This window comes from Hylobates moloch, unplaced genomic scaffold (assembly GCF_009828535.3).
Source record: "Hylobates moloch isolate HMO894 unplaced genomic scaffold, HMol_V3 SCAFFOLD_15, whole genome shotgun sequence".
Classification (NCBI taxonomy): domain Eukaryota; kingdom Metazoa; phylum Chordata; class Mammalia; order Primates; family Hylobatidae; genus Hylobates; species Hylobates moloch.
The window spans coordinates 10,574,317-10,601,848 of record NW_026652290.1 but is presented as its reverse complement, the minus strand read 5'-3'; the positions used below and the strand labels follow the sequence as shown (position 1 = coordinate 10,601,848).

The window sequence follows — 27,532 nt, the reverse complement described above, 5'->3', positions numbered from 1 at the left end:
GCTAGGATCATATCTTCTCCATCAGACTGGAATTTGGAGGACAAGGAACCATGTCGCTATTTCCCATCAGGCTAGAGTCCCCAGAGACAGGACTGCTTTTGCTCATCCGAAAGCTGTCAAGAGCAAAGATCATGAGACCATGTTCCTATCTTCCCATCAGATGACAATCTCCAGAGCTGGGACCTGTCTCCTCCATCAGACTAGGATCTCCAAGGTAAGGACCAGTTCCCCGCCCCACTCCCATCAGACCAGACAGCATCTCTCTCATTTGACCTTTTCTTGAGTATCAATCCTCAGTGCTAATGGGTCACTTCTCCCACCCCTGCTGAAGGACAGCCATCAACTCCTGGAGCTCCTGGGGACCCAGCCCCAGCAATGTGCAGGTGGGCTGCCTGTCCCATGCACCCAATCCCCAAGGCCTCAGCCACGAAGATGCTTATGTTCTTTCTTGTACTGAGTCAGCCTGAAGGAAAGAAAGAAAAAAAAAACAGAGAGGAAATTAGATGTGAGTCTGAGAGCCCCACCCCTGCCAAGAGGCCCCCAGCCCTGACCCCAGGCTCCCCCACTCACTGGGCATCCTCGCCTTCCAGCAGGTGGTGGTAGGTGGCGATCTCCTGCTCCAGCCACGTATTCACGTCCAGGAGGATCTTGTATTCCTGATTCTGCTGCTCCATCTCGCAGCAAAGCTGGGCCAGCTGCTCCTCCACGCTGCTGATCAGCCCCTGGATCTGGGACAGCTGCACGCAGTAGCGGTTCTCTGTCTCCGCCAGGTTGCCCTCCAGGGATGCTTTGTGCAGGAGGGCAGGAAGACCAGGGGTCAGTGAGGGTTGTCAGTGTCCTCTTCTGGGCCCACCCCCATGCACAAGACTGTTCCTACCATGCTGAACTGGGACTGCAGCTCGACCTCCAAGGCCTGCATGGTGCGCCGGAGCTCCAAAATCTCGCTCTTGCCGCTCTGCACCAGCTAGCTGTTGGTAGCCACCTCGCAGTTCAGCTCCTCTGTCTGCAGACAGGACACAGGACAGGGTGGTGTGTGCCTGGATCCCTCTCCCAAGTCAGGCCTCCTCCCAAATCTAACTGTGGAGAGAATGGTGCCTTCTCACCAGCTTCCCACGTCCCAAAGCCCAGAAACATGCCATTTGAAATGTTAATTTTTATGGTTAATCCCTGCATGTGGGACGCACAGACCAGAAACTTGAGAACCAGCCAGAACATGTAGCCTGGCTCTTGGTGCTAGTTCCTGACTTCTTGAGAGAGAGGTGGGGACTCCCAAGGTCTTTACCCTCTGTCTTTATTCTGTGGGGGCTCCCTACCTCCCTACCCACTCCCCAGATCCCAGCTTGAGCTCAGCTCCAGGTCTGTTGATGCAGTGGGTGACCCTGTGGTCCATGCAGCTTGCGGAGGAGGCAGCACCTCAAAGACACCTGGCTGTGGGCTTACTGTCAGTGCTAAGGCCCCTGAGCCCTAGCCCCTAAGAGAGACCTCTGGCCTGCAGCAGCCCCCACCTTGCTGAAGAACCAATCCTCGGCATCCTTGCGGTTCTTCTCTGCCATCTCCTCATACTGGTCACGCATCTCGTTCAGGATGCGGCTCAGGTCCATGCCTGGGGCAGCGTCCATCTCCACATTGATCTCACCACCCACCTGGCCTCACAGGGCGTTCATCTCCTATGGAAAAAGGGGATGTGGATGTGCGCATCTGGACCCATCCTGACTTCTTGCTCCCAAGCCTTCCCCCACGAGGGACCCCACTCCCCACAAGGACCCCTCCTTTGTTCTCCCTCTGCTCTATCTGACCCTCTAAATGATTTTTATTCATCTGCTCAGTATTGCCTTCACCATCAGACTCTATCTCCCCCATTAGACCAAGGGCTCTCCAAAATAAAATCTAACTATTAGGCCTATGCCCCCAAAATTTCCCCCTCTAATTTCCAAGCTTCTATGTAGACGTTCAGCTTTGAGAGTGCGAAATGGGACAAGAAGGAGACTTCCTTACTTATCCCCCGCCCTCGTGAGGGAGGCCAGGGCAGGTAGAGGGAGCCTCTGCGGAACCCTGGGAGGTTCCTCGGGTACAGAGAAGCAATGTGGTACAAAGAGGAATCTGCCCTGCACGCTGGACCCCAAGGATCAGGGCTCTGCAGACAGGGAAGCCCTCTAAGGTGACTAATCCCAGGAGAATACTGAGCGATGATGGTGAATGCCAATCTAAAAAAGAAAGAGAGAGAAAGAGAAAGGAAAGGGAAAGGGAAAGGGAAAGGAAGTCCCCTGCAGCAATTAGTGATAACAGCTTACATTAGTAGCATCTAGTATTGGAAGTAATTCACAAATACATGAGGAAGCCTGTTATTAACTCAGAAGGAGATAACTTATGGGTCTTAGAATGGATTGATCTTACTGCCATCAAGGCAAATAGAAGTACTTTGGGCTTTGGAAGTTAGATGGAAGTTAGAGAGCTTTGAAAGCTATTTTTTAGAATTCTATTAGTTCTGTTTATCTTTCCTGAAATTTGTGGATGCAAAAAGATAGCCGAGTTTCTAAAAAGGTAAAGCTTTACAGAGTTGTTTAATATCAGTGAAATGTGTGTCCTCTTACTGGAGATAAACATTGAGATTTCACATTCAGGAATACAAAATTAATAAATTTTTTTCTACCATTACAGTAATAGGTCTCCAGCAAGGAGAACCCCTAAACCCCTTAAGAATAAATAACCCTAATGTACTCATAGTCCATTTAGAGGTGTTCAACAGAACTCCAAGACTGGGCTCCAGTTCATGTTCTACCTTTATAGTTTTGCCAGGATTGGGTCATTGACAGGTAGGCAAGACATACATCCTTGGCAATAACCCTATAATTGCCCCACCAACATTGGTTCAGCATCATTATCAATGTATGTCTACTATTGTGGCTAATACCATGAAGACGTTTTGCTGGACTCCACTTTAATTATGGCTACTTCCTTAGGTAACAGTGAAGCATCTCAAGATTATTATTTTTAAAAAATTTTAATTTAAAAATTTTCCCCATAGGTTATGGGGTACAGGTGGTGTTTGGTTACATGACATCTTAAGATACTTTAATTTGCATTCATTTTGTAGAGGTTCCTGAAGCGGTCAGGAAATCTTTGTTTTTAAAGCACTCCAAAGTCATTGACGAACCACCAAAACATAGGTACTATCAGTATAAATATTTGCTCTGTTATCCTTTATCAGCTGGTTGGTCTAGGCCAGGGCAATTCCTACACTAACAGAGGACCTGGGATGGCATACCGAGTGAGCCACTTACTAGGTAAGAAACTTTGGGCAAATTAATTTTTTGAGCCTGATTCTTCATACATGAAATAGTAATACTTGTCTCACAGAACCGTGAGCATCTAATGAGTTATTGTACAATAACCAACCTATCACTAAGTCCTTCACATTGATTATTTCCTTTAATTATCACACCCATCCTTATGCGATGGCCTATTATCATCGTTTTATAGACACAAAGTCACACCGCTTTAAGTGGTGATGCCAGGATTCAAACTCCGATCTTTCTGATGCCAGTGCCCAGTTCTTAATCCCTCTAACAACCCGTGACACTTTTCCACGGTTAGGTTCAAGCGCCCACCATACAGCCTGACACGTTAGGAGATACTCAACCTTTAAAACTTTATAATTTGCATGTGTGATTATAACGGGTACGTCCTAGAGTTTGATCTCTTCTCTGTGCAGGGGCGAAACTCCACCCCAGCCAAGAACTACACTGTCCTCGCGCGGGGCCCTCGGCGCTCCAGGAGGCGCCCAGTCTCGGTTTATTGTGCGCTTACAGTACAGTTCGCTAGGTCCCGGCCGGTGACGGCGGCGAGGCGGCTCCGTCACCTGTCGCAAACCTCCGCCCTAAGGCGTTCCCGCCGGGCCTCGCGCGGCGTCCCTAGCAACGCGCGCGCGGTCTCCCGGCCCCGCCCAGGCGGGCGGCACTGAGCCTACGCTGGGCCACAACCGCCAGTCAGGTCTCTCCCCTTCCCCTCCCTCCCCCGCCTCCTCTGCAGCCCAGAGCGAGACACCAACATGGAGCCCGAGGATCAGCCATGGCAGGGCGAGCTGGAGGAGGAGGAGGAGGAGGAGGCTGCAGAGGCAGCGGCGGCGAACTTGGACGACGTAGTGGTCGTGGAGGAGGTGGAGGAAGAGGCGGGGCGGGAGTTGGACTCCGAATCTCACTACGGGCACCAGCATCTGGAAAGTACAGACGACGAGGAGGACAAGGAGGACGAGGAGGCCAAGGCCTGGCTGCAGGCGCACCCCGGCAGGATTTTGCCTCCGCCGTCGCCCCCGCAGCACCGCTACTCGGAGGGCGAGCGGACCTCCCTGGAGAAGGTGAGGCGGGCCGGGGAGGGGTGTGGATCCGCGGCGAGTTTAGGGTGGAAGCTGGGCACCAAGTGCTCCGCCTGCCCGCGGGTCACGCCGCCTGACGGAGAAAACGCGCGCGGCTGAGGCTAATAGGCTGCCCCGACTCCAGCCCCGGTGCCGGCCGGCTGCTCCGCGTCTCCCAGGCTTTGTGGCAAAGACTTCTCGTTTCCTCCCCCTCGGTGGGTCCTGGGCCTTTTGAACTCCCGTAGACGTTCAGGGGAGGCTGCATTCCCCGTGAGTGGGGGTGAGAAACGCTGAGAGAGGACCACGGGTGTGTCGAGCCCTGGAGGGAAAAGGCAGTGTAGGACCGGAGCGAGTGGTTGCCTGGGGAGCATCTTGTTGGGGAGACAGTGAACAGATTAGCTTGACTGAATTGCAGGACTCCCCTGAGGGAGTAATGTGGATAATGTACACCGCGCGATCACTTAGTCTGGAGAGGCTCCCCGCGGGTTTTCCTCCCCTGGACTATCATTTGTAGCAATAAAGGGGTTCCCCAGCCGATAGGAGAGGCTTGGAATGCAGGAGGCTTGTGATGCGGCTCCAAGCAGTCTGGAAAACTACAAAGCACAGATAATATGCAATGGAGAAAGCCGATTTCATGGTAGGCCCCCGAAGATCATTTTGAAAATAACTCTCCATTTAATTTGCTGCTCTTACCCCCCCCCTTTTTTTTTTTTGTTTAACTTACTGCTTTTCGAGGAGCAAGACAGTTCAGTACAGTAGCCACTGGCCACGTGTGGCTTTTTACATCTTAAAGAGAAAACTATTACAGTTTTGAATAAGAGTTAAAAATAAATGAAAAATTCCATGCGTCTGTTCTTACCGCTTTTCAAGTGCTCAGCAGCCACACTAGGCTAGTGGCTACCATATTGGACAGAGCAGATAATGGAACAGTTCCATCATCACAGACAGTGAAGGTGGAGAGTTTTGTCACTAATGAGCAGTAGTTGTTGTTTTGTCTGGTGAATATTCCAGGGGGTACTTAATTCATTGAACATTATATATAGATATAGATATTATTAGAATTCACCATGTGCCACACATTGTGCTGGGTGCTAAAGAAAGCTTGGTAAACCCAAACATTTTTGGTCTCTGCCTTCCTCGTGTTCATGGTCTAGACAGGGAGGCAGACAGATTTCAGATGATCACATAAATAAAAGTGAAACTAATATGTGCTAATATTCTATGAAAGCATAAAGTAAGATAATCTGGCCTTGTCAGTGAAGCTGGGAAAGCCTTCTTGAGGAGGTTATGATAGAGCTGATAGCTGAAGACAGTTTAAGGTTAATCAGGCAAAGGGGAGGGAAAGAGCCGTCTAGCTGAGGGAAAAACACATGAAAAGGTACTGTTGATGAGAGAGCGCATGGCATTTTCCAGGACCCAGAAGCCAATGTGGTTTGAGCACAGACTGCAAGGCTTTGTGTGCTATGCCAAGGATTTAGGGGCTTTATCTCTGGAGCTTTGGGGAGTTGAAGAAAATATTTGAAACGAGGGGATGTATGCTAAGTTAGGTGTTTCAGAAAGATCAGGTGTATAGCAGAGTGTGGAACAGCTGTGATAGCAAGATGGGATGGGGAGCAGTAGTCATAGGTCAAGGGCATAAATTAGGAGACCATTGCAGCATTGCCAGGCAAAAGATGATGAAATTTTGGAATAGGGAAGTGTTGGTGTATACAGGGGAAAGTGGACTGATTTGAGAGATATTTAAGAGGCAAAATCATCATACTTAATAACGGATGGGATATGAAAGTTGAAGTAGCCAGGTGTTAGGTTATTGTTTGAATGGTTGTGCCAATATTAAGATACGGCCAGATTTATGGTGGAGGTGGTGGCTGTGAGTGGGTGGTGGAATTGGTTGGGTGAATCTTAGGATTATGAGTTTGGTTTTGAAGATTGAAGAAGGCTGGGCTAGAGATTTCAAGTTGTAAGTCATCTACATAGAGACCATAATTAAAGCCACACTTGTTGACTAGGTCTCCTAACTTTTATTTTGTCCTGTGACTTCTTGCTTGAATAACTATTAATATTCAAACTTTATCTTGAAGCCTAGAGGAGGAGTTTTTTAAACAAAATTTTAATCTAATTTAATTTTAGATTTGGGGGTACATACGCACGTAATTAACATGGATATATTGCGTAATGGTGAGGTTTGGACTTCTAGTGAACCTCTCACCCAAATAATGTATCTTTGTACCTGATAGTATAACACTGTACTTGATAGGTAATTTTTCAACCGTTCTCTCCTCCTTCTGGAGCCCCCGGTGTCTGTTTATTTCCATCTTTATGTCTGTGTGTACTTATTGCACTCATTTATCTTTATGTCTCTGTATACCCATTGTACCCACTTGTCTTATCAGTGAGAGCATGTGGTATTTGATTTTCTGTTTCTGAATTGTTTCACTTGATAAATAGCCTCCAGCCTCCATCCATGTTGCTGCGAAGGACAGGATTTCATTCTGTTTATAGCTGCATAATATTCCACGATGTATATTAATACATACTACATTTTCTTTACCCATTCAGTTGTTGATGGACACTTAGGTTGATTTCATGACTTTGCTATTGTGAACGGTGCTGTGATAAACATATGAGCACAGACTTTTTTCTTTTTTTTTAATGGAGTCTAGCTGGTCTAGAACACCTGGGCTCAAGTGATACTCTGCCTTGGCTTCCCAAAGTGCTGGGACTACAGGTGTGAGCCAGTGTGCCTGGCTCAGATGTCTTTTTGATGAAATGATTTATTTTCCTTTGACTAGATAACCAGTAGTAGGATTGCTGGGTCAAATGGTAGTTGTGGTTTGAGTTCTTCAAGAAATCTCCGTACTGCTTTCCATAGGAGTTGAACAACTTACATTCCCAACCACAGTGTATACATGTTCCCTTTTCTTCTCATCCTTGACAACATCTATTTTTTGACTTTTTAATAATAGCCATTCTGACTGGTGTGAGATGGTATCTCATTGTGATTTTAATTCGCATTTCTCTGGTGCTTAGTGATGTTGAGCATTTTTTCATGTTTTTTGGCCACTCGTATGTCTTCTTTTGAGAAGTGTCCAATCTTTTGCCCGCTTTTTAGTGGGGTTATTTGTTTTTTTTTTCCTGTTGATTTGTTTGAGTTCCTTATAGATGCTGGATATTAGACCTTTGTCAGATGCATAGTTTGCAGATATTTTCTTCCATCCTGTAGGTTGTCTGTTTACTCTGTTGGTAGTTTATTTTGCTGTGCAGGAGCTCTTCTAGTTTAATTAAGTTCCATTTGTCTGTTTTTATTTTTGTTACATTTGCTTTTGAGGTCTTAATCATAAACTTTTTTCCTAAGTATTCTTTAGGATTATTATAGTTTCGGGCCTTATATTTAAGTCTTTAATCCATCTTGAGTTAATCTTTACTTATGGTGAGAGGTAGGGACCCAGAGGAGGAACTTTTAAGCTAACCCTCTTTTACTACAGCCAATGTGAGAAAATTATTATCCTGTTTAATAATGAACTATCTTTTTTCCCCCACAGAGATGAAGTCTTGCTCTGTCACCCAGGCTGGAGTGCAGTGTCGCGATCTTGGTTCACTGCAACCTCTGCCTCCTGGGTTCAAGCAATTCTCCTGCCTCAGCCTCCCGAGTAGCTGGGATTACAGGCATCCACCACCACGCCTGGCTAATTTTTGTATTTTTAGTAGAGATGGGGTTTCACTATGTTGGCCAGGCTGGTCTCGAACTCCTGACCTGTGATCTGCCTGCCTCAGCCTCCCAAAGTATTGGGATTAGAGGCATGAGCCACCGCGCCCGGCCTCTAATAGTGAACTATCTATGGGTAATAGAAAATCTTACTTCTGAGAGCCCGGAGTATTTTTTTCCTCCCCACAGTTTTTTCTTTCCCCTGAGAGAAATTAGATATTTTCTTATGTACCTGAGAGAATATATGATAATATATAGAATATATAGATGATTTTCTGTATTAAAGGTAGATTTACGATGATACAATGAGTATTCAGATAATTTTTCCTTTAGTTCACTGGCATATTGAAACTTACTGGCATAGGTTGGAAAGTGTTTAAGGAGAAAATGCTTAGTATGTTTCTTGCTAGAAATTTATGAGCTATGAAATTCTTAGATGTGTCGTATAACATCTAATGCTGCGTATTTAGAGGATGAGATCAAATAATAGGAAACATTAATTTCATCCAGTTTACTCTCAAGTTAAATGAAAAAATTGTGTTATTCAATTTACTCTCATATCTCACTAGATAATAAGGGAGTTATAGTGGTGTTATATAAGGCAGTGATTAAGTTTGTAGTCCTGTTACTAAGGCTGAGTTAAGCTATGATACTGTTTAAATTTGAAGCAAAATATGACCAGTCTTATAACTGAGTCTTTTTAAGAGGGAAGTGAGTGATTCAGAGCCTTATGTTGTTTTTATGCTGGTCCTACAGACCATTCAGACACTTCTTGTAATTCCTTAACCTGAATTTCTGAGTTGTGCTGGGGAAGATAATTCAGTTCCCTGGGTTGGCATCACTAGAAATTCTTGGTCTCCAACTTTTAATTGGGTCATCAACAGTGCTTGGAAATCTTTTTTTTTTTTTTTTTTTTTTTTTAGATGGAGTCTCTCGCTTTTGTCACCAGGCTGGAGTGGCAGTGGCGCGATCTTGGCTAACTGCAACCTCTGCCTCCCGGGTTCAAGTGATTCTCCTGCCTCAGCCTTCCCAGTAGCTGGGACTACAGATGCGTGCCACCGTGCCCAGCTAATTTTTGTATTTTTAGTAGAGATGGGGTTTCACCATGTTGGCCAGGATGGTCTTGATCTCTTGACCTCAAGGTTATCCACCCGCCTTGGCCTCCCAGAGTGCTGGCATTACAGATGTGATGAGCCACTGCGCCCGGCTCAACAGTGCTTGGAAATCTTTAGTTTCCTCTCTGTCAGCTTCTTTCCCCATCTTCCCTCTTAACCTCTGTCTCCCACCCAGAGTTCAACATCCCCCCATAAGCAGGTTACAGTTTCAAAGGAGAGAACACAGGCTGAACCTCTCCCGTTTCTGCTCCCCATCTCCAAATTTATCTACAGTGCACAATTTATTTTTTTAACCTATTCATATACATTTTATTCTTAATATTAATCCTAGGGTAAAAACTATTTAGTCGTAGTGTGCTTTTCTCTTGAGGAACTGCTAGATTTTATTTGCAGATATTTGATAATGGTTTTAAATGTTTTTCTGTTGGTTTTTTGTTTTCTTGGCCAGTATTTGTCAAACTTGACATCAATATTATGCCATTTTCATGAAAGGTACTTGGATGATTTTTGTTTTTCTGGAACAGTGTAAGTACAAAGGAATTTTTCTTTCTTGTATGTTTGAAAGATATCACCATTTAAACTATCTCTGGATACCTTTCAGGGTTGTAGTCTATATATGTTCTCCTTTTTTGGGTTAATTTTGATAATTTTCCTAGGAAATCATTCTTTTCAGTAAGGGTTTCTAGTTAATTTTAATGGAGTGCTACACAGTGTTCTTTATTTTTTCATTTGCCTCTGTGGTTATTTTCACTTCTCATTCCCAATTTTGTGTAATTATGCTTTATTTTTCTCCTGATTTGACTAGGTAGGGGTTTATTTAATTTATTTTTCATTCAAGGACACAGCTCTTAAGTTTAATTCTGTTGCTGTTTATTTTTTAATTAAAAAATTATTTTAATAAAAGTTCAGTTTTCATCTTTTACTGTTTCCTTAGGTTTACTTTGATGTGTGTGTGTTTGTGTGTATTTCCTTGTGTTGAGTGCTTAATTGACTTACTTAAAAACATTTTAATAGCTTTTTTGAGATATCTTTCACATACTGTACAATTCACCTTTAATTTAAAGTGCACAATTCAGTCGTTTTCAGTATATTCATAGATATGTGCCATCATGATCATGGTCAATTTTAGAACATTTTATCACTTCTAAAAGAAACCCCATACACTTTAGCTAATATCCCTTGTCTTCCATTCCCCATATGCAACTATTAATCTACCTTCTGTCTATAGATTTACCTATTTTGGGCATTTCATATAAATGGAATGATATGTGTTTTTTTTTTTTGTGACTGGGCTTCTTTCACTTAGCTTAATGGTTTCAGGATTCACCTATGATGTGGCATGTATCAGTACTTCATTACTTTATATGGCCGAATAATATTTTATTATATGGATATGTGATATTTTGTATATCCATTCATCAGTTGATGGACTTTTTTTTTTCCTACTTTTTGGCTATTATGTATAATGCTACCATAGACATTCTTATATAAGTGTATGTGTGGACATATAGATTCATTTCTCTTGGACGTATATCTAGGAGTAGAATTTTTGCGACATACGGAATTTTGTTAACTTTTTAAGGACCTGCCAGATTGTTTTCCAAAGTGGCATTCCTATTAGCAGTGTATGAGAGTTCCAGTTTCTTCACATCCTTATCAGCACTTGTTATTACCTGACTTTGTTGTAGTTTTGATTTGCATTTCCCTATGGTTCATGCATCTATTCATGTGCTTCTTGGCCATTTGTGTGTCTTCTTTGGAGAAATATCTATTCAGGTCTTTTGCCCATTTTTTAATTGGGTTATTTGTCTATTTACTATTGGATTGTAAGAATTCTTTATATATATTCTTTATATATATGCATATTACATATATAATCCGTTATCAATCAAGGGATTGACAAGATACAGTCCCTTAGACAAATGTGAGGTCATGAGGACCTACTTTGTTTTCTTTGAGATTTTATACTATTGCTATTACTTGTAGGTCTTTGATCCATTTTGAATTAATTTTTGTATATGATGTGAAGAAAGGGTTCAAACTTTATTCTTTTGTATGTGACTATCCAGCACTGTTTTTTTAAATTTTCTTGATTTGTGTAAATTTATAGAGTTCAAGTGTAATTTTGTTACATTGATATATTGCACAGTGGTGAAGTCAGGGCTTTTAGTGTATCCATCACTGGAGTAGCCTACGTTGTACTCATTAAGTAATTTCTCTTCATCCACCCCACTCTCACACTCCCCACCCTTCCAAGATTCCACTCTCTGTCATTCCATACTCTGCTTCCACATGTACATGTTATTTAGCTCCCACTTGGAAGAATAGGCAGTTTGTCTTTCTGCAGCACCATTTGTTAAAGAGGCTATTCTTTTCCCCATTGATTGGTCTTAGTACCCTTGTAGAAAATCAGTTAGCCATAGATATATGGGTTTATTTCTGGATTCCCAATTCTATTTCATTGATCTGTATGCCCACCTTATGCCAGGAGACACTTTTTTTTTTTTTTTCTAAGATAGGTGTCTCTTTGTTGCCCAGGCTGGAGTGCATGCAGTGGTGCAATCTCGGCTCACTGCAACCTCCACCTCCTGGGCTCAAGTGGACCTCCTATCTCAGCCTACCATGTAGCTGGAACTACAGGCACATGCCACCATGCCTGGCTAATTTTTGTAGGTTTTGTAGGGATGGAATCTCACCATGTCGCCCAGGCTGGTCTCAAACTCTTGGGCTAAAGCCATCTGCCCACCTCGGCCTCTCAATGTGCTGGGATTACAGGCGTGAGCCACCATGCCTGACTAGGAGACACTCTTTTGATTAATATTGCTTTATAGTAAGTTTTGAAATGGGGGAGTTCTCCAACTTTGCTTTCCTTTTTCAAGATATTTTAGCCATTCTGGAGCCCCTTGCAATTCCATATGAATTTTAGATTAGCTTGTCAGTTTCTACAAAGAAGCCAGCTAGTATTTTGATAGAGATTGTGATGAATCTGTAGATCAATTTGGGAGTATGGTCATCTTGATATTAAATCATCTCGTCCTTTTTTTTTTTTTTTTTTTTTTTTTTGAGATGGAGTCTTGCCCAGGCTGGAGTGCAGTGGTGCAATCTCAGCTCACTGAAACCTCTGCCTCCTGGGTTCAAGCAGTTCTCCTGTCTCAGCCTCCAGTAGCTGGGATTATAGGTGCGCACCACCACGCTTGGCTTATTTTTGTATCTTTAGTAGAGACAGGGTTTCACCATGTTGGCCAGGCTGGTCTCGAACTCCTGACCTCAAGTGATCCACCTGCCTTGGCCTCTCAAAGTGCTGGGATTGCAGGCTTGAGCCACCGTGCCTGGCCTAATCATCTGGTTCATGAACATGGGATATCCTTTCATTTATAGTTGTGTCAATTGATGAGGATACATTCTGAGAAATGTTTCATTACACTATTTCATTGTTGTGCAAACATCATATAGTGTACGTACACAAACCTAGATGGCATAGCCTACTACACACCTAGGCTATATAGTCTGTTTGCTCCTAGGCTACAAACCTGTACAGCGTGTTGCAATACTGAATACTGTAGGCAGTTGTAACACCATGGTAAGTATTTGTGTTAGATACACTTGTATATCTAACACAAATACTTAGAAAAGGTATAGTAAAAATATGGTATTTTACATATATATATTTTATTTTTATTTTTTATTTTTATTTTTTTGAGACAAGAGTCTCGCTCTGTCACCCAGGCTGGAGTGCAGTGACAAAATCTCCTCTCACTGCAACCACCACTTCCCAGGCTCAAGTGGTTCTCATGTCTCAGCCTCCTGAGTAGCTGGAATTACAGGTGTGTGCCACCACACCTGGCTAATTTTTGTATTTTTAGTACAGATGGGGTTTTGCCATGTTGCCTAGGCTGGTCCCAAACTCCTGACTCAAGTGATCTGCCCACCTTGGCCTCCCAAAGTGCTGGGATTAGAGGCTTGAGCCACCATGCTGGGCCAGTATTGTAATCTTATAGGACCACCATTATGTATGTGGTCTGTAGTTGATGGAAATGTTCTTATGTGGCATACAACTGTAATTAGATCTTCTTTAAATTTCAATAAATGTTTTATAGTTTTCAGAATTGCACTTTTTTTCTTAAATTCTTCAAAGTATTTTATTGTTTTTAATGGTGTTGTAAGTGGAATTATTTTTCTTAATTGAATGTTTGGGTTATTCATTGTAAATGTTTAAAAACACTTGATTTTTATATATATAAATACTGTTTCTGAATCTCTTCTGAACTTGTTTATTCATCCTAATAGATTATTTGTGGGTTCTCTATGATTTTCTTGTAAAGATCATGTCAAGGGCAAATATATATAGCTTTATTTTTTCTTTCCAATCTGGATGCTATTTATTTATTTATGGCTAATTGCCCTGGCTAGAACCTTTAGTAAAATATTGAATAGGAGGGGTAAGAGTGTATATGCTTTTTTATTCCTGATCTTAGGGCAGGGGTGTCCAATCTTTTGGCTTCCCTGGGCTACATTGGAAGAATTGTCTTGGGCCACACATGAAATACACTAACAATAGCTGATGAGCTAAAAAAAAAAATTGCAAAAATATAATATTTTAAGAAGGTTTACGAATTTGTGTTGGGCCACATTCATGGTTCTGGGCTGTGGGTTGTACAAGCTTGTCTTAGGGAGAAAGCATCCAGTCTTTTACCCCCGAGTATGATGTTAGTTGTGGGTTTTTAATAGATGCCCTTATCATATTGATGAAGTTTCTATCCCTAATTTCTTAAGTGTTTTTAATAATAATTTTGTCAAATTATTAATCGATGTATTACATTGATTGATATTAGGTTATTAAACCAGCCTTGTGAAAATAACTCACTTTGTCACAGTGTATAAACATCTTATGTGTTGCCTGTCATAGAAATACACACACACACACACACACACACACACATGCTTGTATTTTGTTTAGAGTTATTCCATCTATATTTGTAAGATATATTGGTCTGTAGTTTTCTTTTGATGCTTTTGTCTGGTTTGGTATCAGGGTAATATTGACCTCATAAAGTGAATTGAAAGTTTCCTATTGTTTTTGGAAGAGTGTGTGAAGGACTGGCATTAATTCTTTGAAAGTTTGATAGGTTACATCAAATGGGTCTAGGCTCTTTTTTGTTGCAGGATGGGGTATAGTATCTTAATTACTAAATCACTCTTTTTTCTTGTTATGGGTCTATTCAGATTGTCCATTCTTTCTTAAGTCAGTTTCAGTAATGTGTGATTTTTCTGGGCATTTGTGCATCTCTTCTAAGTTATCAAATTTCTTGATATACAGTTTAAAAATAGTATTCTCTTATAATGCTTTGTATTTCTGTAAAGTTGGCAGTGAAGTCCCCTTTTTTATTTTTATTTTCATTTTTATTTTTATTTTTTTTTTGAGACAGAGTCTCGCTCTGTCGCCCAGGCTGGAGTGCAGTGGTGCAATCTCGGCTCACTGCAAGCTCCGCCTCCCGGGTTCACGCCAGACCCCCTTTTTTATTTTTTATTTTAGTAATTTGAGTCTCTTTTTTCCTTGGTGAGTCTAGTTAAAGGTTTTAAAATTTTGTTGATATTTCAAGAGACTAACTTTTGGTTTGATTGCTTTTCGCTATTCTCTATTTCCATTTGAACCCTTCTGCTTTGCTCAGGTTTAGTTTTCTCTTTTCTAGTTTAAGATGGAAGACTAGAATATTGATCTTTATTCTACTTGTAATATACATGTTTATAACTATAAATTTCCCTCTGAATAGCAGTTTAGTCGCAACTCATAAGTTTTGGTATGTGGTGTTTTATCATCTCAAAATACTTAAAATTCTTTTTCATGATTTTTCTTTGACCTATTGGTTATTTAGGAGTCTGTTACTTACTTTCCACATATTTGTGAGTTTCTCTGATGTTGATTTCTAAATTCATTTCATTTTGATTTGAGAATATACCTTATGATTTTAATTATTTTAAAGTTTTGAGGTTTTATGGCCTAACAAATGGTCTATCTTGGGGAATGTTCCATTTGTACTTCGAAAAGAATGTATATTAAGCTGCTCTCAGATGGAATGTTCTATGATTCTTATTAGGTCTAGTTGTTTACAGTGTTGTTCACATCTTATGTTTCCTTGTTAGTGTTTTGTCTAGATGTTCTGTTCTTTAAAAAAATTAATAGATCTTTTTAGGAAGTAGCTATACGTTTACAGAGAAATTGAGCAGAAAGTACAGAATTCTTATTTACCACTTCCTCCTTCCCTCCTTTCTGTGTTGCAGTAGCGTGGTATATTTGTTATAATTGATGAGCTAGTATTGATACATTATCATTATTATTTATTTATTTATTTTGAGACGGAGTCTTGCTCTGTTGTCCATGCTTGAGTACAGTGGGGCAGTCTTGGCTTACTGCAACCTCAGCCTCCCGAGTTCATGTAGTTCTCCTGCTGCAGCCTCCCAAGTAGCTGAGATTACAGGCATGTGCCACCATGCCCAGCTAATTTTTTTGCATTTTTAGTAGAGATGGGGTTTCACCGTGTTGGTCAGGCTGGTCTTGAACTCCTGACCTCAAATGATCTGCCTGCCTTGGCCTCCCAAAGTTCTGGGATTACAGGCTTGAGCCACCGCACCTGGCCAATAAATTATTATTAAAATTCGTAGTTTCTATTATGGTTTACTCTGTTTTGTACATTCTTTAGGTTTTGACAAATGAATGATGACATGTTTCCAGTATTATGGTGGAACATGTGGTGTCATATGGAATGATTTCACTGTCCTAAAAATCTCTTGACTTTCACCTGTTCATCATTCCTTCCTTATTTCTGAAACCCTGGAAACCACTAATGTTTTTACTGTTTTTGTAGTTTTGTCTTTGCAATGTCATATAGTTAGAACCTTACAGTATGTAGCCTTTTCAGAATGGCTTCTGTCACTTAGCAATATGCATTTAAAATTCCTCCATGTCTTTTCATGGTTTAATAGCTTACTTGTTTCTTCCCCCTTGATTTTTTTTTTCTTTTTTGCTGTGGTAAAATACACATAACATAAAATTGACCATTTAACCATTTTTTAAGTGGCATTAAGTACATTCACATAGTTGTGTAACCATCACTATAGTCCATCTCCAGAACGTTTTAATCTTCCCAAACTTAAATTCCAACATCTCTGCCATATCTGAGTCTGATTGTAATGCTTGCTCAGTCTCCTCCAAACTGTGTTTTTGTCTTTTAGTATGCCTTGTAATTTTTGGTTGAAAACCAAACATGATGTACTTGGATGTGAAAGGAACTGAAGTAAATATATCTTTATTTATCTTGTTAGAGGTTGTATTGTATTTACTATCTGCCATACTATAGGTTTCAGAGACTAGAATTTCCCCTGGTGACCTTCATTTTGTATCCCCCATTGGCTATGGGTTTCCCTAAGGATTTCTTCTTAAATAAGATCTGGGATGTGGTGTTCTTTCAGTTACATTTCTCTGTTACTATCAGGAGCCCTATTGATACATTGATAAAGTTTTGGGGGTGAGGGGAAGTGTTTTATAGTCCTGTGATTAGGTCTCAGTCTTTCCTCTGGGCTGTGACCTTCATGAATGTTTCTCATCCCCCACCCACAGGTGAGACAGGAAGGCTAGAAGCGGCTGGAGTTGGCCATTTCCCTTCTCCCATGTTGAAGGCTCCAGTGGGCTTGAGTTGGTTATTTCCCTTCCCCTTCCTCAAAAGTTAGAGTGGGCTGAAGTTGTGTATTTCCTTTCCCTAAGGTCAGTTAGTCTGTAAAACTCTAGTTGGTTAGGCTCTGGTAAAATAGTTTGAGGGCAAGTTTTCTAAGAAGAACAAAATACTCTTGGAATATTCAAAATGGTTATCCCCCAACCCCTTCCCCCTAACGGGAAGGTAGGTATTTTTCTCTCATCTTGACTGTGGTAACATGCTAGGGGTTGTGGAGATAAAACTTACAGAAGTATGGAGGCCCTCCGTAAGACTGGTTTCCCTGCAGCTTTTAATTCTCAAAGTTGTCTGCATTGCACCTCCAGCAATTTGTCAATTACACTAGATTTTTCTTCTCTAGTACTAGTTAGTTCCCACAGTGATTTCTGTTCGGGATTCTGCTCTGGTAAGTTGTGATTTCCTGTGTATGTACCTATCCAATTTTTGGAACAATAGTTTGCCCTTCATCTCAGTTCTCTGATGGATATAAGAAGAGTTTTGATTTTTTAGTTTGTTCAGCTTTTTTTTTTTTTTTTTTTTTTTTTGTGATGGGGATGGGAGTGATTACTTCCAACTTCTTTATATGCTTCACCAGACCTCTGTTTTGGGGTTTTTTTTTTTTTTTTTTGGAGACAGGGTCTTACTTTTTCACCCAGGCTGGAGTGCAGTGGTGCAATCTCAGCTCACTGCAACCTCTGCCCTCCAGGCTCAAGCAGTCCTCTCACCTCAGCCTCCCAAGTAGCTGTTACCACAGGCAAGCACCACCATGTCCAGCTATTTTGTTTGTATTTTTAGTGGAGACAGGATCTCACCATGTTGCCCAGGCTGGTCTCTAACTCCTGAGCTCAAGCATTTCTCCTGCCTTGGCCTCCCAAAGTACTGGGATTACAGGTGTGAGCCACTGCACCCGGCCATGGGCTTTCCTTTGTTGGGAGATTTTGGATTATTGATTCAATTTCCTTGTTATTGGTCTGTTGAGATTTTCTTATTTTTTCATGTTACTCAGTCTTGGTAGGCTGTGTGTTTCTAGGAATTGATCCGTTTCTTCTAGGCTGTCCAATTAGTTGGAGTACAGTTGTTCATAGTATTCTCCTATGATCCTTTTTATTTCTATGGCATTGGTTGTCATGTCCCCTCTTTCATTTCTGAATTTAGTTATTTGAGGCCTTTTTTTTTTTCCTCAGTCAGTCTAGCTAAAGGTTTGTCAGTTTTGTTGATATTTTCAAATAACTGTTGGTTTTCTTGATTTTTTTCCTACTGTTTTTCTATTCTCTTTTCTTTATGTTTGCTCTAAGCTTATTTTTTCCTTCTGATCGCTTTGGGTTTAGTTTCTTTTTCTAGTTCTTCAAGGTGTAATATTAGATTATTGACATGAAATTTTTTTTTTTTTTTTTGAGACGGAGTCTCGCTCTGTCGCCCAGGCTGGAGTGCAGTGGCGCAATCTCGGCTCACTGCAAGCTCCGCCTCCCGGGTTCACGCCATTCTCCTGCCTCAGCCTCTCCGAGTAGCTGGGACTACAGGCGCCCGCCACCACGCCCGGCTAATTTTTTTATATTTTTAGTAGAGACGGGGTTTCACCGTGGTCTCGATCTCCTGACCTCGTGATCCGCCCGCCTCGGCCTCCCAAAGTGCTGGGATTACAAGCGTGAGCCACCGCGCCCGGCCTCGGAATATACTTCTGATTTAATTTATACTAACTTAATTCTAGTGTGATACAGAACCTTTACTCCCATATAGCTCTATTCCCTCTTTTTTTTTTGGTGCTATTATTGTTATACATACTACTCACACACATATATAAATGCCTTTAAGTATTTTTTTTTTTTTTTTTTTTTTTTAGTTGGGGACTTGCTCTGTTGCCCAGGTTGGATTGCAGTGGCATGATCATAGCTCACTCCAACCTGAGCTCAAGTGATCCTCCTGCCTCAGCCTCCTCTGTCGTGAGGCCCACAGGTGTGTACCACTACACTGAGCTAATTTTTCAAAAAATTTTTTTGGTAGAGGTGGGATCTCACTATGTTATTAGTCTTGAACTCCTGGGCTCAAGCAGTCTTCCCACCTTGGCCTCCCAAAGTGCTGGGATTACACGGGTGAGCCACCATGCCAGCCTGCTTTATATATTTTCAAATTGCTTTTAAAATCAGTTAACAGAATACAGGAAATGAGGCATGTCTTTTTGTAGTTACCGATGTAATTATTTTTACTAGCACTATTTGTTTTGTTATGAAAACGTTACTACTATCTGGTGTTACTTGTTTTTCAGCCTTTGGAACTTTTTATATTATTTCTTGTAAGGTGGATCTGCAGGTTCCCTGTTTTTGTGTATCTGGCATGTTTTTATTTCATCTTTTTGAAAGATAGTTTTGCTGGGCTTGGAATTCTTGGTTGACAGTCTTTTTCTTTTCAGCACTTTGAATATGTCTCTTCACTATCTTCTGGCCTTCATAATTTTGGATGAGAAGTCAGCTATTATCTTATTCATGTTCTCTTGTATATAATTTGTTTTCTCTTGTTGCTTCCAGATATGCTCTTTGTCTTTCACTTTCAGTATCTTGATTATGACATGTCTCTCTGTAAATCTCTGTGTTTATTCTACTCTGAGCTCACTGAAGTTGTCAGATGTATAGTTAATATCTTTTGTCTAATTTGGGAAGTTTTCAGCCATCATTTCTTTGAGGATTTTTTCTGCTGCTTTCTCTTTTTTTCCCAGTTATCATCTCTTGCATCACAGTCCACATATATCAGCACCCCTAATCTTGTCTCACTGGTCTCTAAGCCTTTGTTTGTTTTTCTTTATTCTTTCTTCTTTCTTTTCTTCAGTTTGCATAGTCTCTATTCATTTATCTTAATGTTTGCTGATTTTTTTCTTCTGTCTGTCCATATCTACTGTTGAGCCTCTAGTGAATTTTTCACTTCAGTTACTGTACTTTTCAGCCTCAGAATTTCCATTTTGTTATTTTCTAAGTTCTGTCTTTTATTCTGTATTTGATGTGACTTTGCCGTCATACCTATCTTTAATTCTTTAAGCATCCATTTCTTCCCTTTGAATATGTTTATAATAGCTGCTTTTAATTGTTACTGGCTAAGCCCAATGTGTGTGCCCTCTGAAAGGCAGATTTGCCTATTTTGTTCTCCCTGTGAAGGTGTCACACTTTCTTTTGCACATCTTACTTTTCTGTTGTTCTAAACTGGACATTTTGGATAATATCTTGTTGCAACTCTGGATATTGATCCTTTCTCTGGGCTGGTAATGTTTGATTATTTTGTTGTTTAGTTATTTAGTGTTTGGTTTGGATTAGTTCTTAATTGCTCACTACCAAGATCTCCATTGATTTTGTCAGTGTCCTTAGGCTTGGGCTTTTTATGCTCTGTTTCAAACAAAGTCATTCTCCTTATGGAGATGTGTGGAGCTCCGTTCTTATGGCTTGCCTCTCCTGGGCAGAAGCTTTGTGGCACTGCTCTGTATCTGAAGGCAGGTTCATTAGTCAACTTCTCTTGGAATAACACACCCCTTCTCTATGATTGTGATACTGAAAGGGGTAGTAGTTAGTCCCTGTTCTTGGATTGCCTCTCCTGGAGTGGACCCTCACTCCACCTACAAGTGAGCTGGGGGTAGGGGTGATTACAGGTTGGTATTCTCAGGTTGGGATAAATCTTCCACTCTATAAGTGGGAACTGGGTGGAGGTAGGTTGCTTCCTGTGTTCTTTCTTTTTCACTTATTAGCAAATATCAACAGCCAGTGTTCTTTCTTTACAGCCTTTCTCCCATGACATCCCTTCCATTCTGCCTTGTTACCTTATGGATTATACCTACTGATGTACCCAGTTGTACCATTTTAATTATTTGGTTAAAATGGTACATCTCATTTCTACCAGTAAGATCCTGAGCTCCTCACTTATCTCTCAGAGTAGTATTGTGCTGTATGCGCTGACATTAAGATTTAATATTATGCACAGTCTTGACATCTGAAACTGCGAGGTCCTCAAAGGGCCTAACCACAAGATTACCTGCCAGATATGCCCCCCACTCAGTGGAGAGGCTTCCTACACAGCCAGTTCTTCTATCAACGAGACCAACTGTATTCTACCTGGTACTCAACCTCATAGATTTCCGTCCCATGCTAACCTGTGAAATTATTCAAACAAGCCAATCACACCCTCCTACAGAAATAAAAAAATCACACTGTCTTCTTGCTACTACAAGCCTGCCTCCTATAGTTCCTGTTCACTCATTCTGTTCCCATGTACAACTCCTGTGTGGCCCTGCATGTCCTGTGTCTTCCCCAGCTGTGAGTATATGTGACTAATAAACTACTGTCAGTCTCCTCTGTGCAGTGTTTTATCTAGCCAATCCAGAACTATCAGGCAGGAATCCCTCCCTCATCAATAGGGTGAAGAGGAGGCAAATGAAAGAAATATTTGTGTCCATGTTTGATTCATATTGTATTGAAATGGTCCCTTGATATTAGTTGCCCTGATTTCTTATTTTTTTATTGGCAAACCTCTGGGTCCTATTTTATAACAAGCAGAAAGTGACTGCCGAGCTTCATTTCAAATTGGCTCCAAAGTATGAGGCAAGATAATTTACATATCAGGTAAAGTAGCTACACTTAACATAATTTGAATAGTTTAGATTACAAGATAAATTGGAAACAAGTTTGGATCTGGATTATTGAAAAAGAATTGGTGACACCATTGGAAAGTAGGGCAGTCAGTTTAGTTTTGGACATACTGAGTTTGATTTGTCAGGAGATCATTTGGTTTGAAGTGTCTTCAAAGCCAGTTGAACAAATGGGAAATAGGAAATACAAATTTGGAAGATCTTAAATAATTCATGATTAAAATTATGCTATAAGAGTAGTTAAGCAAGGAGCATGGGTAGAGAGAAAAGCAAAATGTCAAGGATGGTACCTCATGGAATACAATAGCAGAAAGAGGCCAATAGAAAATACCAAAAAAGACAGATATTTTGTTTAAATTCTTACTCTGATTTAGTTCTTACCACTTCAGTTTCCATTCCCATTTCTTGGTGCCTTTACTGTATCACACTGGATTTTGTTGCACGAACATTTAGGATTGCTTTTTCTTCTTGGTGGATTGATCGTTTACAATTATGTAAGAATTCTCTTTGTCCCTCGTAATTGTCTTTGTTCTGAAGATTATCTTATATAGCCACTCCTACAGAATAGTTCTTTTCTTTCTTCTTCTTCCTCTTCTTCCTCTCCTCCTCCTCCTTTTTTTCTTCTTTCTTCTTTTTCCTCCTCTTTCTCCTCCTTCTTCTTCTTTTTTTTTTTTTTTTTTTTTAAATAAAGATAAGGTCTCACTCTGTTTCCCAGGCTGGAGTGCAGTGATATGATCATAGCTCCACAGCCTTGAATTCCTGGGCTCAAGCAGTCCTTCTGCCTCACCCTCTGAGTAGCTGGGACTATAGATGCACACTAACATGCCCAGCTAATCTTTTTTTATTTGTAGAGACAAGGTCTTGCTATGTTGCCTAGGCTGGTTTTCAGCTCCTGGCCTTTCAAAGCCTGATCCTTCCATCTTGACTTTCCAAAGTGCTGGAATTACAGGCATGGGCCACCATACCCGGCCTTTTTATCTGTCTTTTAGTTTCAACCTTCCTATGTCATTATGTTTGAAGTGAATTTTTTGTAGACATCATATAATTGGGTCATTTAAAAAAAATCCTCTCTGCTAATATCTGTATTTTAGTTTGTTTGTTTATTTATTTTGAGGTGGAGTCTCGCTGTGTCACCAGGCTGGAGTACAGTGGCGTGATCTCGGCTCACTGCAACCTCTGCCTCCCAGGTTCAAGCGATTCTCCTGCCTCGGCCTCCTGAGTAGCTGGGACGATAGGTGCATACCACCATACCCAGCTAATTTTTGTATTTTTGATGGAGACAGGGTTTCACCATGTTGGCCAGGATGGTCTCCATCTCTTGACCTTGTGATCCACCCGACTTGGCCTCCCAAAGTGCTGGGATTACAGATGTAGTTTGTTTATTTAGACAATTTATACCTAAAGTTAATATTGATCTATTACGCCTTAAGTCTGCAATTTTATTATTTATTTTCACTTTATTCCTGTTTGTCTTGTCTTGCCTTACTATGGGTTTCATGAACATATTTTAGAATTTCACTTTAATTTTTAAAATTATTTATTTATTTATTTATTTTTGAGACGGAGTCTCGCTCTGTCGCCCAGGCTGGAGTGCACTGGTGCTATCTCGGCTCACTGCAAGCTCCGCCTCCCGGGTTCACGCCATTCTCCTGCCTCAGCCTCCCAAGTAGTTGGGATTACAGGCACCTACCACCACACCTGGCTAATTTTTTGTATTTTTAGTAGAGACGGGGTTTCACCATGTTGGCCAGGCTGGCTTCGAACTCCTGACCTCAAGTGATCCGCCTGCCTCAGCCTCCCAAAGTGCTGGTATTACAGGCGTGAGCCAACGCACCTGGCTCTTGGCGTGGATTTCTTTCGGTTTTCCTGTTTGGAGCTGACTTTCTTTCTTTAATCTGTAAGTTTATGTCTCATCAAATTTGGGATGTTTTCAGACTTTATTTCTTTGAAGTTGACTCATCTTGTTTGCATCATTTGATTGTCTTCTCCCTGTCTCTCACGTTCGTGCTCTCTCTCTCTCGCTGTCTCTTTCTCTCTCTCGGCTCACTGCAACCTCTGCTTCCGGGGTTCCGGCGATTCTCGTGTCTCAGCCTCCCGAGTAGCTGGAATCATGGGCATGTGCCACCACGCCCAGCTAACTTTTTGTATTTTTAGTAGAGACGGGGTTTTGTCATGTTGGCCAGGCTGGTCTTGAACTCCTGACCTTAAGTGATCCACCCACTTCAGCCTCCCAAAGTGCTGGGATTATAGGCATGAGCAACCACAGCCAGCCTTGATTGTCTTTTCTCCGTCAATTTGTGATTTTCCTGGTTCTTAGTGGTAAAAATGAATTTTGATTATATCCTGGACATTTTGGATAGGAGACTTTGGTTCCTATTTATAATCTTCTGTTTAGCAGGCAGTTGCTCTATTTAGGTTTTCCATATAGGTTCTGGCCTATTTATGTGGCTGTGATCCCAAAGATAACTTAGTTTTCAGAGAAGTTGCATTCTGGTCTACTTCAGTGGTACCATTGAGGCTCCCACTCAGTCCCTGTTGGTGATGCTTATGTGGGTGGAATGGTCTTCCTCAAGGCCTGCTGGTGCTGTGTGGGAAGAGGGAGATGCTAACCCACAGAGTAGAGAACATTTCCCTGGGCCTGCCCCTGGACTACATGGTGTCAGTGGGTCACCCACTTGATTCTTGTTGATGGCATTCATGGGGGTAGAAAATGCTTTTCTAGGCCTCCTGATGCATCTAGGTAGGATGCTGGGCCCCTGGGATGGAGAACATTTCCTTGAACCTACTCTCTGGGTTTCTCAGTGCTAGTGGACTTCCCATTCAATTTTTGCCAGTGCCACTGGGGAAGGAAAGTGCCTACCTGGACTGCCTTTTACCACAGGAGAATTAGGAGATGGTGGACCTAGGTCTTCTTTTGTTACTGGCTAGAGGACAGGGAGATGCCAAACCTGTTGGGACTCTCTGCCTGGTTTTTGCTGGCACTACAGTTCAGGTGGTGCAAGCCTACCTGTTGCTGCTGGGTTGGAGTAGGGTATGGGGAGATGGGACTGTCTGCTAAGTCTGCTGGGCTGCCCGTTTCTTGGTCCATGGGCCATAGACAGCAGGCTTTTCTTGGACTTCTTTCTGCCCTCCTTCATTCCCTTTCTCCTTCCCACTATTCCTATTCCTATTCCTATTCCTATTTCTGGTCTTAGTTCCACACTGCCGTCCTCTCCAGCCTTCAGCCTCAGATATAAGAGAGTTAAAAAGAAAACTGAGGAACTCATTGCCATGTTGTTCTCCAGTCTGGAGGTCCTTAGCCAGTCTGCCTTTCACTTTCTATCTTTCAGTCTTTTTTTGATTGTCTTTTGGTTTCTAGAGAAGTAGAGGGAAAAGCAAATTTATATCATTTTGTCAGGGACCAGAAGACAACTGGCGTTTTGAAAACTTGACTTAGATGTGCTATTGTCTTTGGTTGTTGGTAGAAATAATCATATGGGGGAAGCGAGGTAAAGATCTTTCTCAGGCAATATTGAATAAACTCAGGGATCTCAAGCCACAGAAGGTGGGGACACCTATGCCATGAAACTTTACTAACTTTTCTAAAATCTGCAGCCCGCATCCTGAACTATTAATAATAGCTGACATTTATTGCTTGTTCACATTGCTAAGCATTTTACATATTATTATTATAATGTATATTATATAATACAGGTTGAGCATCCCTAATCTGAAAAATCACAATCCAGAATGGTCCAAAATCTGGAAATTTTTGACTGCTGACATGATATTCAAAGGAAATACTCATTAGAGGATTTTGGATTTCAGATTTTTGGATTAGGTATGCACAATGTGTTCTTTTATCATATTATTATTATTATGCCATATTGTTTTATATTTGTATCTGACCTATGATGATGGGCACTGCTATTATTCTGTTTGCTATCTGAGCAAAATGAAACTTACAGTGACTTGCCCAAAGTACCACTTTCTCCAAGAGGATTTTGATAGCTTCATTCCATATTGTTCTCTCTGTTTTTCAAGTTTTAAATGCCTTTATAACCTTACCATAAACATATCACACCATCAGTTTTTCCAAATTCTTTCTCAGAGAGGGCACCAATTTAATTTCTATTATATACTTAACACTAATCTTGGCATATGATAAAGGCATGAAAGAGTCTCGATGATTGTTTCCTAACTTAAGAGTTCATCAGTTAGTGGTACAGTACTGGCTGCCTCAGCTTGTTTACAGCATCAGGTAGTGACATAGTAGGAAACAATGCTTTGTGCAAGAAAGGATTTTTAACTTCTTCCTAGGTAATATCAACACCTAGGGCTTCAGTTATTTTCTATGGCTGATGACTTCCAATTGTAGAACTCTATCTAGATAGATATATCTCATACTCCAAATGTTTGTATCTGACTACTATGAAATGTCTTCATTTGAATGTCCCATAGGCATCTTAATGTCAGAACTTTAAAAATGGAACCAATCATCTCTTTAAACCTACTCTTCCTTCTCTATTTCTTCTCAGTGAATGAGTGTCTACTTATTAGCCAAGCTAGAAACTTGTATTCTTCTTTCACCCTCATCCCTGCCCAATCACTTAATCCTGTTGATTCTATCAGACTCCCATTCTCTTTTCTGAATTACTGCATTAGTAATGGAAAACTGATCAACTTCTCTGCCACTCATTTTCAGTATTGAGCCAAAATAGTCTGTTTACAGGGCAGACTTGATAATGTCACTTCCTAGTTTGGAGTTCTTGCTTTCCATTTTTAACCTCGGGGTAAATTCTAAACTCCTTAGTACATAGTAGAAGGTCCCTGCTTACCTTCTTAGCCTTATACTTGCCTCTTTTTTCATAGTGAACTACTCTCATTTCTACATGATGCTAAACCCTCTCGTCTCCTTGATCTCATAGATGCTATTTTCTCTACTTGGAATGCTTCCCTATTCTTTATATGCCCATCTTTGCCTAGTTTCTGGTTTTTATCCTTTCATTCTGAGCTTTGCTGTCTTTCAGGAAAATGTTTCTGTTTTTCACTGTTCACATGACTCTTTAAGAAAGAGCCAGATACTCCTTATATATGTTACAATAGTATCCTGTAAACAGCCTCCCTAATCACTGCCCTTACACTGAGTTTAGTAATTGCTTTTTTTTACTTGTTTCTGTCTCTCACAGGACTTTAAGCTCTTTGAGGGTAGGGCTGGGGCTTTGCTAATACATATATTTTTGCACCTGGCTGTGAACGCTACTCAATAAATATCTGTTGAATGACTTAATGAATTGATGAATATTAAATGAATTAACGTGCGTGGGTAGACGGGGGGAGGGGTAGAATAAGATGGTAGGCTTTGTATTTTGGCAGGGATCAGTTCTCAAGAAAGTGGATCAAATAAATGTAAGTATCATATTTCATTGACTGTATGTCAGTTGTAATGAAGGCCTATGGATTTGTGTCTTATCACTATTTTATTGATCTCTGATTAACATGAGGCTGTCTCTGTGACTTGAATGGCCTATATGTCTTTCTTTATGTTTTTTGGTGGGTATTGGGGTTTATGTTCCCTGCCTCTAAACCTAATTGATTTATCTTTTAGTTTTCCTGCCATAATTTTTGTTGATGCCCAGTCTTTTGTTTAACCTTACTACCTTAGGTTGTTATTTGTTGGGTATCTTCCCCCTTGAAGATGCAAGTTACCCAGGGCAGGGAGGGAACCTGAGTGTGGCTCAGAGTAAGGGAGGACTTTAGTTTGGGGCAGGACTTTGAAGGGTTCTCTTAAAGATGAGGAGCCTGGAAGCAAGATCTGCAATTACATCTTCTCCTGTCTCAGAGGGAACTTCTTTGAGTAGGGGTGCACCTATCAGGGTGATGACTGGGTATTACTATGACCAGGGTATAACTTTCCCAGGGTTATTCTGTTAGGAAACAGTGTTTGGGATTTGATGTTTGAGTACAGAGTTCATGAACTTTTCACAACACCAGCAGTTCATTAGCTTTTTGAAACCCCTGCCCACTTAGGAATGAGGAAGAGTCTATTACGCA

The 27,532-nt window shown here is 41.2% G+C and overlaps 2 protein-coding genes across 2 annotated transcripts in view; one reads left to right on the top strand and one right to left on the bottom strand.

Moving 5' to 3' along the window:
* Positions 1–24: 24 nt before the first annotated feature.
* On the bottom strand, positions 25–1,619 carry LOC116483808 (keratin, type I cytoskeletal 17-like). Its single transcript, XM_032178096.2, has 5 exons — positions 1,506–1,619; positions 1,104–1,167; positions 878–1,003; positions 571–787; positions 25–463 (listed from the first exon to the last, which is right to left on the bottom strand). The coding sequence occupies exons 1-5, from the start codon at positions 1,617–1,619 to the stop codon at positions 421–423; spliced, it is 564 nt and encodes a 187-aa protein (XP_032033987.1). The 3' UTR covers positions 25–420.
* A 22,773-nt stretch (positions 1,620–24,392) lies between these two features.
* Positions 24,393–27,532, top strand: part of ALMS1 (ALMS1 centrosome and basal body associated protein) — a 161,781-nt gene continuing 158,641 nt past the window's right edge. Inside the window, exon 1 of the mRNA XM_058428814.1 lies at positions 24,393–24,519. Within this exon, the coding sequence (XP_058284797.1) occupies positions 24,393–24,519 (127 nt within the window). The remainder of the gene's footprint in view (positions 24,520–27,532) is intronic.